General features: G+C 39.0%; 1 protein-coding gene across 1 annotated transcript in view; it reads left to right on the plus strand.

Annotated features, from left to right (window-relative positions):
• Positions 1-1,353: 1,353 nt before the first annotated feature.
• Positions 1,354-14,089, plus strand: part of LOC150096256 (dynein light chain Tctex-type 1-like) — a 105,282-nt gene continuing 92,546 nt past the window's right edge. Inside the window, exon 1 of the mRNA XM_090409013.1 lies at positions 1,354-1,401. Within this exon, the coding sequence (XP_090265139.1) occupies positions 1,354-1,401 (48 nt within the window). The remainder of the gene's footprint in view (positions 1,402-14,089) is intronic.

Here is a 14,089-nt window from a genome sequence, read left to right on the forward strand (position 1 = left end):
TTAGTATTCCATTCTGATTTCTCTTCTTCGTTTTCTAAATCCGTTTTACTTTTTTCTGTAATTTGTGTTACCGAGATGGTTTGAATTATTTCACTGTTTGGAAGTTCTTCATCTTCAACCGGGTAATTATTATTTAATTCTTCATTTGTGTTATTCGGAGTGATTTTTTTTTTCTCTGTAGTTTCAGGTTTTGTTACTTTTTCTGAGTTTGAAACTGACCTTTGGCTGTTAGTCTCCTCGCCCGCCCGGATAATCCCTTCCTTTGCCTTTAGCGGAAAGTTATTCTCATTACATTCCTCGTGCCCGTGGGTGTTAAGCCCTGGGGTGCTGCTCTCATTGACCCGATTCTCTGCCTCATATTCAATACTTGAGGTTATTTCCTGGAAGTCTTCTGCTTTTTCAAGCTCATCGCATGTGTTCGGTTGACTGCCCGAAGGGTGCGCGGCCAACATGGAGGCATATGTCTGCCCTGGACATTGTTTAATATCGTGTCCGATTCTCTTGCATCGCTCACATTTAGATGCTGTACATTCTCTTCTTAGATGACCTACCTGCCTGCATCTGAAGCATACAGGAGGTCTTCCTGGAATGATTACTAAGCCTGGCATTTTAGAAACTTTTATAATGTACGGGATATTTTCTATTCTGGCATTGTCATTCAATGTAATAGTCAATCTTTTTTTGTTGGATAATACATGCGCCCATTCTTTATCTTTTATATTGGATACATTTTCAATACATTCTATTTTACCAAATGATTCAAAGTGCATGCCAACTAATCTATTAGATATTTGGGGGGGAAACCAATCAATTAAAATATCTAATTTTCTAGATCTCACAATGGGGATAATTTCACATGTATGGTTATTAACATTAAGCGATTTTAATTTAGCAAATTTTTCTTTCAAAGAAACATGTTTAAATGAAATTATGAAAACATAACTGAACTTTAAGGAGCCAAGGTGCCATACATTGGAACCTCTTACCTTGCCTTTCAAACTTTTGATGATATCCAGTTCTGTATATGGGGCGCCAGAAGGATCACACTTTAGGATGCAGGCCTTGCTCCAATCTAGTTCATCTGGGAGATTTAACGATGAGACAACATCTGAATTGAAATCCTTCGTTGTACTGGCAGCAGGTGACTGAAAGACGGTCGCTGATGCCTGTTCCATTGTGTTATGTAGATTTGTTACTGTAGAGACTGGGGATGTATCCTTCAGAGATCCAGTAGCCTTGGTACTTGAAGAGGTATTGCCAGATGAAACATTTCCTTCCGGTAGTTGTTGAAAGCTAGTAGCCTTAATAGGTGAGCTTGTATTAGCAAGTGAAGATTTTTCCGCGATCGACGACATGCTGTATGAAAGCAGACGGTACGTTAAGGGCAGTGTGCCCGCACTGGTAAGGCTTAGCAGCACTAATCCTCTTACGTTCGAACACTAAGAAGCACACAAAAACACGTCTGCTCTGGTCAGAGTTCATGCCACACCATGCCACATCCACTGAGCTACACAGGCTACGGATGTGTGTAAAGTGTAAATTCAAGAACAAGTATGATAGCTGGTGCATGTAGTATGTGACCTCCATCGATGAGTCCCAAACTCCCTAGAGGTCTCTCAATAATAATAGAGCAAGAGCTTGTTCATTTTTGTGCTTAGATCGATATCACTAGTTACGTGTAGTTACTACCTCTCAGAAAAACTTGGATTCAAGCTTTGAATTGAGAAGATGATTCCTCTCCTGAAATAGCTGCAAGGATATCCTGTAGTCAATCTACTCCATGGTTGCTGTCGAAAGTGAAGGAAACAGGATCTACTGAAATGACGAAGGAGGAAAGGAAGAAAGCCACTGCTACAATTGAGCTGGAGAAGGAGAACGGATACACGATGATAGTTATGGATTTTGCTAAGGACTTTGACAGAATACAGAAAGGAAGTCTGTTGCATAAATTGAAGAATATGTGTTCGGGTTATAATATTTCATAGTGGATTTTGTGTGAAAAAGAGTATGACTTATTGACAGATATCAAAATGTATACTGGGGTCCGTATACTACATTTTGTGGCAAGTTTGGACTAACTGGGACTGATAGCCATGCACTTTAACTCCTTAATGCACCAATTAAAAATCAGAAAGCGGTCGTTTTTTCGCCTGTTTTTGGCGAGGGTGATTTGCTGGATCAAATTTATGATTATTTGAAAATTCACAGTCACGTATTAACTCGGGTACGTGGAAAAAATTAAGTTTCTCGGACCCGAGTTAAGTCGGTCGAGTGCGTTAAGGGGTTAAAAAGAACCCTTGTTAATCATAAAATGAGATTGGCTTGGTTAAATTGATGCAAAGAGCATGCCAAATGGGTCCCCCCTGATCAGTGGAAAAGAGTAACTTTTTCTGACGAGCAAAATTTTAACCTGCAGGGCAACGACAGTAGACAGACAGACAGTTCGAAGATGAATGGGGAAAAATTCATCCCTGATTGTGTGGTGTCAACAAAAAAATTCTAAGCAGTCTGATGATTTTTGGCTACATGTCATATCATGGTGTTGGTGGCTTGCATTTCACAAAAGGATCAGCGAATGTACAAGTGTACCAGAAAATTTTGGTACACTTGTGCAATCATGTAAGATAATTTGTTGCCTACTATCAGAAACCACTTTACCGTAATGATCAACTACATCTTTTAGGAAGACTGCCCCCTTGTTATGCTTCAAAAAGTGTAAGTAATACAATTATAATGACCCTAAAATGTACAATGCGAATTCCGTTTAGTACTTTAATAAAAGCTTTAGTTTTTTGTCACAGGTTAATAAGTGGCTTAAAAAACACTCTATTCAGTGACTACCTTGGCCAGGAAACTCCAGATCTCAACCCCATTGTACAATTCTGCTAAGCCAAAAACACTTCGCGAACTCCAAGAAGCCGTTATGAGGGTATAGAACCATGAACTGACAGTTCCATCCATCAGAAAATCGATTTAGTCAATTCCCTGCCGATGCCAAGCTGTAATAAAGTCAAGAGGATCGAAGAAGTACTAAACAACAAAAAGCGAATTTTTATCTTTGAAAATTAGTAAAACTATAGTCGAACTAAATGTTGACACCAGTATTTGTTTTTCCAGTGAAAATATCACTGTCCACTCCATTCTGAAATATTTGCAAATTTCACATGTTTGTTGTCATTTCCTAATTATGTCACATGTTGTACTAAAAGAGCCAAATATTAATCAGAAATAAAACTGTTATATAACCTTTTCATTATCTGTGGCAAATAAATCAGCTAATGCCTTTTATTCCCTTATAGGGTGTAGGCGAGGCCTTTATACCCTATCTACCCTTTGGAGACTGATTGGGCAATTCAATCTCCACTGGTAGACAATCAGAGATAGCTGGTCCATGTCTATCACTAATTATAGCAGCTACCGATGAAGAGGCTGGCAAACAAGTGCTGCCATCTCTTGATACCTAACCCTAACAAGATAGGTTACTGTCTGAAATAATGTGGGTACTTCGGTCGATTTTCTTGAGTTTACGGGAGGAAAAACCTGCTTGCCCATGCCAGAGATCGACTAATTCGGGAACCCGTTGGAGAAAGGCTTAGAAAAGTCGGTGACTAGACTTGAACTTAAGTCTAACTTCTAACGACCAAGCACAGAGGATGCAAGTGCCACTTCCACTGAGCTGCACAGGTCTTTACAATTAATGTTATTATCCATTTTTAAATAGGCAAGCATTCAAATTTAATTGCCAAAAAACCGTGGTTTACAGCAGGTGATGCGGTTAATATGAACATAAGTATATATACACTGCTTGAAAATACGTTAGTCGACACACCCATGGGCAAATTGCATCATGCCATGTAACGAGTCACGTATTTATATCCGTTATAAATTGCAGGAATATGATGCTCCCAACTTAATATAGCCGTGTCTGGGTGAAATGGCTGCAAGCAGGAAGCTGACGAAGTTTGAAAAAGGTTTTGATAGGATGCCATGTTGCTGGCCTATCTATTTGGCAAATTGTCGACAAATTGAGCCATCCGAGGTCAACAATCAGTAATACCATAATGAGATGATAACAGAGGGAGCCAACTGCAGTTCTACCCACAGTGGATGACCCACCACATACTGAACATAACCATAGGGTGCTATGAACGATAATATGTAAAAACCGCCATTCGTAGGCCTCCATGTTGTGGAGTTCCAGGCATCACTGGAACACGAATTTGCACAAACATTTTTCAGAACCAGGCTCACGACATGGTTTTCAATGGTTGGAAAATATACAAGCCACTCATTACCGAACTAACATATAGCGTGATCTTCAGTGGAACAAACAGCGTGTCCAGTGTGACGTGAAATTTTGGAAAGCTGCGTTAGCGACGTAATCACGGCACCTTCAATCTACCGAGCAGTGAAAATATCACTGCCTTCACCAGAGAGTGTAACTCCCAACTGTGAAATTCGGAGGTGGTAGTGTGATGGTATGGTCCTGTTTTTCGTGGATTGGCTCAGACCTCTGTGGCACCACGAATACTGAATTCCAATAGGTACTTGAACATTCTGAACAATGCAATACTTCTTACTTTGTGGTGTTTCTGCAGAACTGATCACCGTCTTTTTCGGAAAGACAATGCATCTTGTCATATGGTTACTCCTGTAACTGCTTGGTTTGTGGATACGTCACCACACGACGCCTCCACAGAGCCCTGATATGAATGGTATCGAATATCTGTTGGATGAACTGGAGCATAGTGTGTAGTCAAGAGAGGTTCTCTCCACAACAGTCAGGACTAAATGCCTACAGGAAGAATGGTCCAAAATTCCCATTGATCGCTATTATACACTTGTGGAAGGTATACTCCATAGGAAGCTTTAGTAATCGGAGGGAAAGCAAGCGGTCTTACATATTATGATGGGTGCGTGGTTGTTCATTCCCCACACTATGGTGCCTTTTGACTTCTTTTCAAGCAGTGTACACAGTGTAAAAAAAATAAACCCTTAGAAAATGCGCATAACCCATGCAGTTTGTAATAAAGAATGATAAAATGTAGTATGTTAATGCGTAACAAAATAGAAATTAAATGAGGAGACGGCAAGTAATGTGAGAAGTTATAATACTTCTCATATTACTTGCCGTGATTAATACAACATAATACTTGTATGTTGTATTAATCACCTCTAATGACTTAAAATGCCTAAAAACGTGGCTAATGCTCGATATAAAGATGTGTCTACAAGATTCTGTGGCAACAGACCACATTCTTCCACTACAGCAAAATTTAGCTGAACAAAGTGATGGAGGCAATGGCTCTCAGCGTCCACTACTCCCAAATGCGTATATGCAGACCATCAATGATATACATATGATTGGGGTAGTGGATCTGTTCTCGGTACCTCTGCACAAATGATGGTATCCCTATAAAAAAGATATTGGTGATCATTCCTCCTACACAAGGACACTGCCTTCACCATAAGTATCCCTTTCTCTGATGAAAGTGGAATAGTACTCCATTTCCTGTCATACCCCTTCTCACATTTCTCATCTTTCTAGTTACATTCACGGGGAGTTACTTACTTCCTCTTCATGTCTAATAGATCAATAAGGTCAAGATTCGTTTCTTCTAGGCACCTTGTGCCACCAGTTCATCTTCTCTCCCGTTCTGCCAACCAGCCAATCTTCTTCCCTTTTCTGCTAAATTAATTATCATTTTCCTTTTTTCCTTGTGGGTTAAAATACAGCTATTATTATCCAGTCACTTGTGGGCTAACAGTTTATCAAGATTTTACTTGCACTAAATGCAAACGCCATACCTCTTTCATGATTTTCATCTGCTCCTGTTATTTGATATTCATCAACAGTTCTCACTCCTTCAAATCCAAAGTTTTTAGCTCACTTGTTCCTGAATTGTATTCCTAAATTATCAGTTCTGCACTTTCCCACTTCCTTAATAACTTCTTGTCTTTCCATTACGAGACATATTTCTAACTTTCTGTATTGCAATTAATTTACGTTTAGGTGAAAGTGGTAACCTCATCTGTTCAAAGGTTCCTGTAGACTTTGCCCCCTGAAAGTGTTCATCCATTCATTATCCGCTTGGCTGATATGGTGATTTATTCAGGATCTTGGTTTTCGTAATCAGTGGATTTTCTAGGCGGGGGGGTATTAACTCTACTCCCAATCTTCTTCCTTTATCCTGGCATGGAGGTAGACCACCTCAAGCAGTTCTGCAGAATAGAAAATACCACAAACGCATTCGACACCCAGATGGTCAGCCCTTTCCGTGCTAACTGCCTAGAGTTGTCCTTTGCTGCCTTGGTTTCTCTAAAAATTACCTCCTGAATCAAAGCACGGCTTTGTAAGCAAGATATTGGGCGTTTTTAAGTCCTAGCAATAATAAAGAATATTTGATTATCTCATTCCTCAGGGTGGACTGAGCACCGTTTTTTCTTAAACTGTCAGTACCCAGGGGTGGTTTTTCTACCCATAGGAATTACCATAGTGAGCAATATAATCTTTTTTTTTTTTAAATAAAAAGCCTTTTGTTTTTTTTTTACTTTCAGCGATGTTGAAGTTTTAGTGGTGTTGACATACGTTTTACTAACCTTCCAGATGTGTAATTTCACTTCGTGAAAAATATGATTCTTCATTATGTTCATGATGAACATCGCCAAACAGATTCAGTTTGGCGATGCAAAACATCTCTGACATTGCACTCCTTAGTATTAAACGAGAGTTTTTGCTCTCTTAAACTTCTTCCCTGATGTCTAAAGAGCTGTCGGCCCGTGAAACCTTATTAAAATGGACTAATAAAAGGCGAATATATATATAGACGCTTGGCCAGCGCCTCTGTCTTTTAAGTAATCCACACTAAGACAACTCCTGAATGACGAGGAATGTATTCCAGCAAGCTTTCTGATCAATTTACGAACTTTCCACATTCGGCTTTGAAATAATGCTGGATTTAAGTTCCAAATATTGCTTGTTTTATTATTCGTGGGCACAACTATAATTGAAAGGCATGTGTAGCTCAATGGAAGTGGTCGCTCAAAGTGAGACGTAAATTCAAGTCTAGTCGCTGATTGGAGGAACTTTTTCTAAATCTTTCTTCGACCGATTCCCGAGTTAATCGATCTCTGGAACGGGCAAGCGGGTTTTTCCTCCTGGAAACTCAGGTTTTTTATCCCGTAAACTCAACAAAATCGACCGCAGTACCCACATTATTTCAGACAGTAACATATCTTGTTAGGGCTAGGTACCAAGAGATGGCAGCACTTGTTTGCCAGCCTCTTCATCGGTGGTTGCTATAATTAGTGATAGACATGTGCCAGTCTCTGATTGGCTACCTGTGGAGATTGAACTGCCCACTCAGTCTCCAAAAGCTAGATAGTTAACACTTTCATTGCCAAGCTGAAAATTGGAATTTCGTGTGGTGGCCAATTTTTTTTAAATTTTTTATTTAGTTAGCGACGTCCACGCGATAACGCGTGATGGGCCGTTTGGTGGGAACTCGCATCACGCGTATCGTTCATTGCCAAGCTGAAAATTGGAATTTCGTGTGGTGGCCAAATTTTTTTTATTTTTTTATTTAGTTAGCGACGTCAACGCGATAACGCGTGATCGGCCGTTTGGTGAGAACTCGCATCGCGTGGTATCGCGTGATTGGCAATGAACATGTTAAAACGCCTCGCGTACAGCCTATAAGGGAATAAAAGGCATTAGCTTATTTTTTTATTTTTTAAAAACTATACTTGGTGTTAGTATTTTAAGGCATCATAATATAAACGAAATTATCGCGGAGAACACTAAAATGACACCTACAGGAAACAATATGAGCATTGCTAAGATAAGAGTAAGCTTTTTTTCGGATTCAGTGGGTAGGTCGAATGCCATCTCTCTCTCTCTCTCTCTCTCTCTCCCCCCTGATACGGCCAAAGCCGAATATTCGGCAAATTCTGACATAAGGAATGAAAAAACAAATCAGCCAACGCCTTCTTACTCCCAATATATACAGGGAGTAGGCGAGGCCGTTTTTTTTTTGCCCTAACTTTTTGGAGACTGAGTGGGCAGTTCAATCTCCACTGGTACCCAATCAGAGATAGCTGGTCCAAGGCTATCACTAATTAAGCGGCATGCAGTGAAGAGAGACTGCTCTACAATTGCCGCCATCTCGTGATCCCTACCACTCGTATTTAATGTCTGAAGTAATGTGGGTTCTACGGTCTATTTTCTTGAGTTTCCGGGAGAAAAAATCCCTTTGCCCGTGCCAGAGATCGACCAACTCGGGAACCGGTCGAAAAAATGGCTTAGAAAAAATTCCTCTAGGCACTGACTAGACTCGAAACCAAGCTTCCTTCGTGCGGCCAAGCGCCGTGGTATGCAAACGCTACATCCACTGAGCGACACAGACTCTCTTCTTGTAAGGAAGATAATAAATAAATAAAATGATAATAAATAATAAAAAGAAAACTCTTTCGAGGCATGAGCAGGTATTTTAGTGCCGGAAGAAATTTTCTAAGAAATTGTACTGTGGAATGAGTTTTCTCATTTTGAGCGATCTCACAGGATAAGAGGTCGGTGCTTTTCCCGACCTTGGTTGCGTTTATTATGACGTATTTATAGCAATTTTTCTGCTTTGGCTGAACAAATACCGAGTACTGATTGGCCCGTAGGTAAATACAGAAAGAAAAACGAATATTCGGCGCATCCATACTTTTCTTCTGACGCTTTAGTTAATGTTATTGGTGGTTCTTTCTTATCCGAAGTTGACAAAAATCTGTTATAGATAGCAGCCGAAGACAAACCTTCAGTAACTTTCAAGAACAGATTAGAAGAGCAAATGGAACCTAATTTTCAAATACTTTTCCTATGCATGCTTTCGTTTTACGATGTCTTTCTCGAGAATAATGTTCATTAAGATATTTTTACATGGTATACCTCAAAGCTGGCTGGGTTGAAGTCAACTTCTCTCATTAAATAGATTTCAGAATCAAGATCTGAAGAGGAAGGCATTTCCTTGGCTCCATTTTATTGAGCTCTGTTTGATAGTGAGTTTAAATTGTACCCACGTGTCCCAGTCCCTTCTAGTAGCTCAAATTGCAGCGACGACAGTGAAGCTTAGCCTAGAAAAAGGATAGGAATTCTCACGGAAGCTTCTAGGACCGAACTCTACTTTTTTCTAAGTAATGGTATATGAGCATAATTTATTTATGGTTTGGGATGCTGTTACTAATGTCGATGTCATCTCCATCAACAAGAGATGGCGGCACATATACGAGGGTGGTCTGACAAGCTCTCGGCCTAACAATGAAAAAAAAAACGAATTTATAATTTCAAAATTATTTTTATTTCTCAGCATAACTCCCTTAAGACCAACACATTCATTCCAGCGATGCTCCAGCGCCATTATCCCATCCCTATAGTTGTTCTCAGTAAGATCTGCAAAATACCCTCTACTGCTGCAATGACCTCTTGATTCGAAGAAAAACGCTGACCAGCAAGAAAGAGTTTTATCTTTAGGATGAGATAGAAGTCACAGGGAGGCAAATTTGGGGAATAGGATGGATGTTCCAACAATTCATAGTGCAGATCCCTTAATTTTCCCATTGCCAAAACACCTTTGTGGGCAGGTGCATTATCCTGATGAAAGATGATTTTTTTCTTCTGCAAACCGAGTCTTTTCTTACGAATTTTTTCGAATAGTCTGGTTAAAAGATCGGAATAATATTCCACGGTTATTGGTTTATCCTTTTCAATATAATTAATTGAAAAGGTCATGGCATCCCAAAACCCCGATGCCATGACCTTTTCCTGCTGATGGAACCGACTTTGTCTTCTTTGGTGCTGAACGACCGGCTTCTGTCCATTGTTTTTACTGTGCTTGGATTCTGGTGTGTAATAGTGAATCAAAGTCTCATCCATAGTAATTAATCGACGCACAACATCAGGTTTATTCTTGATAAAACACTCCAAGCACTGTTTAGAGATTTTCGTGCGAGTGCGTTTTTGATCTTCCGTGAGTAAGCGCGGAACCCATCTTGCGCAAATCTTTTTCATTTACAATTCTTCATTCAAAATATATCCTACACATTCTTTTGAAATGCCTTTAGTCTCAGCAATTTTACTCACTTTGACTCGCCGGTCATCCAATACCATATTGTGCATTTGATCAATAATTTCAGGTGTTATTGTACTTTTTAGATGTCCTTCACGTGGATCATCTTCAAGGCTGGTACTGCCATGTTTAAACTCGGCAGTCCATTTCTTAATTGTCGAAGGAGAAGAGTGCCCATAAACATTTAGGAATGCAGGTTTGTCGATTGTATTAGTCAGGAAGTACATTACATGTTTATGACCTGGTACTACCAGTGTGTGTGTGTGTGTGTGTCTAAAATCCTCCTCTCTATATCTTGGATGCTCTTGGACGGGGTGAGAATCAGTACCAGACTCTGAAGCCGTGTTGTTCTTCCTAAATTCCAGAAGAATGAAATGGCGTACTTTTTGGCATGTCATTTACATGTTCCCTGAAGTAAACGAAGCGTTTCTCTCTTGTAGCCTGATGTAAAATGCTAGCATGAAGCTTCAAATTTCCTCTGCTTTAGTAAGAGAAGAGAACCTGCTTGCTTTTAGAGAGAGCGATTCGAAAGAGTGGGGTGGCATCTTTCAGATATTTATCATCTCCTGTCTGATGTATATCTCTGATCTTTGACTGCTCGATGAATCTTATTATGGACTTTTTACTGAACGGCAGTAGCAGAGTATCTCTCCTCCTCGGACTTTCTTCACGCTTAGAAACAAGCTTGACTAAAATTCAATTTCGTACCAGTTATCCTTGATTTTGAAATTGTCCTCTTGCCTTCCAATATTCTGTACAAGTAATTATTGAACTTGAAGTTCATGTACTTTGTTATTTCCTTTGATGGAATCCTTGGAAGGAGGGATTTCCAATTTCCTGTGCAATAAAACAATAAAATCTCTGATTTCACTGTTTCATTGATGGATTTCTTATACTTAGTTTAAATTTGTTCCCCTTCTGGGGAGATGGATCTTCTTTTCTCTTTGGAACTGTTGATGGCTCTACAGGTGCCGGTGGTAGAAGCACTTTGACTTTTCCCTTGTCTGCTCTTTCTGTTTACCTTTCTTCTCCAGGTGTTGGGCTTATTGGCTGCTACAGAGAGAGTCTCATCCTCCAGTTTTTTGATAGTTGATTTCTCCTGCAGTATAGTTGGCATTAGCTCTGAAGTTGATATAGCTGAGGTATAAGTAAATTGGTTAGCTGGTGTGGTGTTGGCAGGTTGAGTTAACTTAAAGTTTCCTTGGATACTTTGCATCAATGTTTTTTTCTCTTTTTTTAATGGAAATTTCCCCAGATTGACTGTTCTTGATAAAAGAGCTTTAATAGTTTCCACTTTTCTTCCTGGACAGTGATGTTTTGTTATTTCTTGTTATATTTTTGTCACAGGCTCAAGATTGCCTATGGAAATGCATTAAAAACGCTTAGGTCAGGGACAGTCACGGCCAGATTTTCTGTGGTTTAACGGAACACTTGGGCAGCGATTTCCCTTGAGAGGTCTATTTTAACTGCTCACCAAGTGTTTTAATTATGTAACCTCTAAACCTAAGATTAACACACTCAAGAAAGCTTCTACACCTTTGGTGAGTGTGCTTGTCATAAAAATATATATAAAAAATCAGCTAACGTCTTTTATTTCCTTATTATTATTATTATTATTACATCTCCAGGGAGTCCATGGACTCATCTAGGGAGTGCACCTGCTCTACAACTCTTATACTGAGCAGGCAAGGCATTTTAATCATACTTAACTTTTGGAGACTGAGTGGGCAGTTCATTCACCACCGATAGCCAGTGAGCAATAGCTGACCAAGACTATAAGTAATTATAAGCGGCAACCTATTAAGAGACTAGCAAACAAGTTTTGTCATGTTTGGGTTCCTAATCCTAACATTATGGAGCCTGTGTAGCTCAGTGGATGTGGCGTTTGCACACCATCGCGCTTGGCCGCACGAAGGAAGTCTTGGTTTCGAGCCTAGTCGGAGACTAGAGGAAATTTTTCTAAGCCTTTTTTCGACCGGTTCCCGAGTTAGTCGATCTCTGGCACAGGCAAGCAGGTTTTTCCTCCCGGAAACTCGGGTTTTTCGTCCTGTAAACTCAAGAAAATCGACCGTAGAACCCACATTATTTCAGACATTAAATATATTGTGTTAAGGTTAGGAACCACGAGATGGCGGCACATTTGAGCCGTCTCTCTTCACTGCGTACCGCTTAATTAGTGATAGCCTTGGGCCATCTGTCTCTGATTGGGTACCAGTGGAGATTGAACTGCCCATTCAGTCTCCAAAAGTTAGATCGGGCTAAGTGGCCTCGCCTACTCCCGTATATACGGGAATAAAAAGGCGTTAGCTGATTTTTTTTTTTTTTTATCCTAACATTATATTTTTCTATCTGAAATAGTGAGCGTTCTAGGGTAGATTTTCTTGAGTTTACGGGACGAAAACACCTGAGTTTCCGTGAGGAAAAACATTTCTGCCTTCCCAGAGAGCGGCGTCAACCTGGGAACCGACGGAAAGATAGTCTAATCGGATACTTGAACTGAACTTTGGTCGCCATTCTTCATGCTTCCTAGCAAAGCGGATTCTCACACTACTTCCTTTGAGCTACACAGGCTATTAATCAGTCGATCTTTGGCCCAGATAATTATACCAATTAAGTTAAGCAGACATGATGGCAGCAGTTGTCAAATATGTTAAAATACTTAATGGTTGTAAGAGAAGATTGAAAAGGAAAAAAAAAACTACCTATAATGGCGTTAAGCAATGTTAATTCCCCAAGTCCTCAAGATTTCCATTGAAACTAGAGCATATATTTAAGATGTCTACATGTGATTCTTAACTACTTTCATAATAGTAGTTTCCATAATATGCATAAATTTGTTAATTTTGAGTGAGGGTACATTGAAAGGTGTGCGTTAGTTATACATTAAAATAACTAGTTTATTGTCCTTTTGTGTATTATTATTATTTTTTTTTGACCTTCATTTCTGACATTATTCGTAGATGGCACTGTATAAGAATGCTGTCAAAGTTTTGGCATTTGTTTAGTAATTACGTACTGTTTCTAGTTTGAGGTTAACTGGTTTCTGATATTGAATACTAATTTTCTTTGCTAAAGTTATGGATGTTTCTCAGAATTCGGAGGCTAGTAATTGTGTTATAAAAATTCGTTTTTTTTTTTTTTTTAATTAAAGGCGTTCATATGAAATTAAGCCTTAAAAATGCTTTATTAAATTTCTTTAAATTAATCATTTCTTACTAATATATATTCTGAGACGTAATTCTTTCTGTACGATATTTAAATGACCTTGAAAAAATATGCATATGCTTGCTTTTGCTCTGATGAATTTCAGCAGCTTTTACGGGTCTTATTTAATTTTTACTCATCTGTTGGCGTAATTAAAATTTATCCTCCCTCCCTCTGTAAACATCCATTCGCCGTATATCACAATCCATTCGTCTGGCTCGTTATTTTGTTACTGCAGCTGGCATTGTAGTGATATTTTAGCGAGAATATTCTTCCCCCCCCACACACATACTCTTATAGTTTTTGTCTGACAGAACCATTCTCTGAAGACATATTACCTTTTGATCAAGCTTTCTTCAGTTATTTATTTTGTATTTATTTATTTCTTTATTTTTTGTAAACCACAAAGATGTAACCAGAATGATCATTTGTGAAAGACTAGTAGTAGCAGTTGTACAGTTGCCAAACATTTTCACTTTCTTTACTTTTAAGATAAATCTGAATTAGTCTCATACAAGATGACAGAGGTTTCTCCCACAAAAGAAAAAAAAATCAATGAAAATGCAGTATATATTTGTATATTGAATACTTGCCTCATTTCTGGGGAGGCTTTTGCTGCCTCTTTCATTTCTAAACAGCATTACTTTCAGAAATCTAATGTCATTGCAACATATTGAAGACAAAATGCAGAAAAGCTTCATCGTGGTATATAAAAAAGATGCATTATGTCTGTCATTTTATAGCCAAATAGGCAATTTTTCCATTTGAAAGTGAAC

The sequence above is a fragment of the Typopeltis vanoorti genome, chromosome 19 (genome assembly GCF_054136105.1).
Source record: "Typopeltis vanoorti isolate ZY-2024b chromosome 19, IOZ_Tvanoo_1.0, whole genome shotgun sequence".
Lineage (NCBI taxonomy): Eukaryota > Metazoa > Arthropoda > Arachnida > Uropygi > Thelyphonidae > Typopeltis > Typopeltis vanoorti.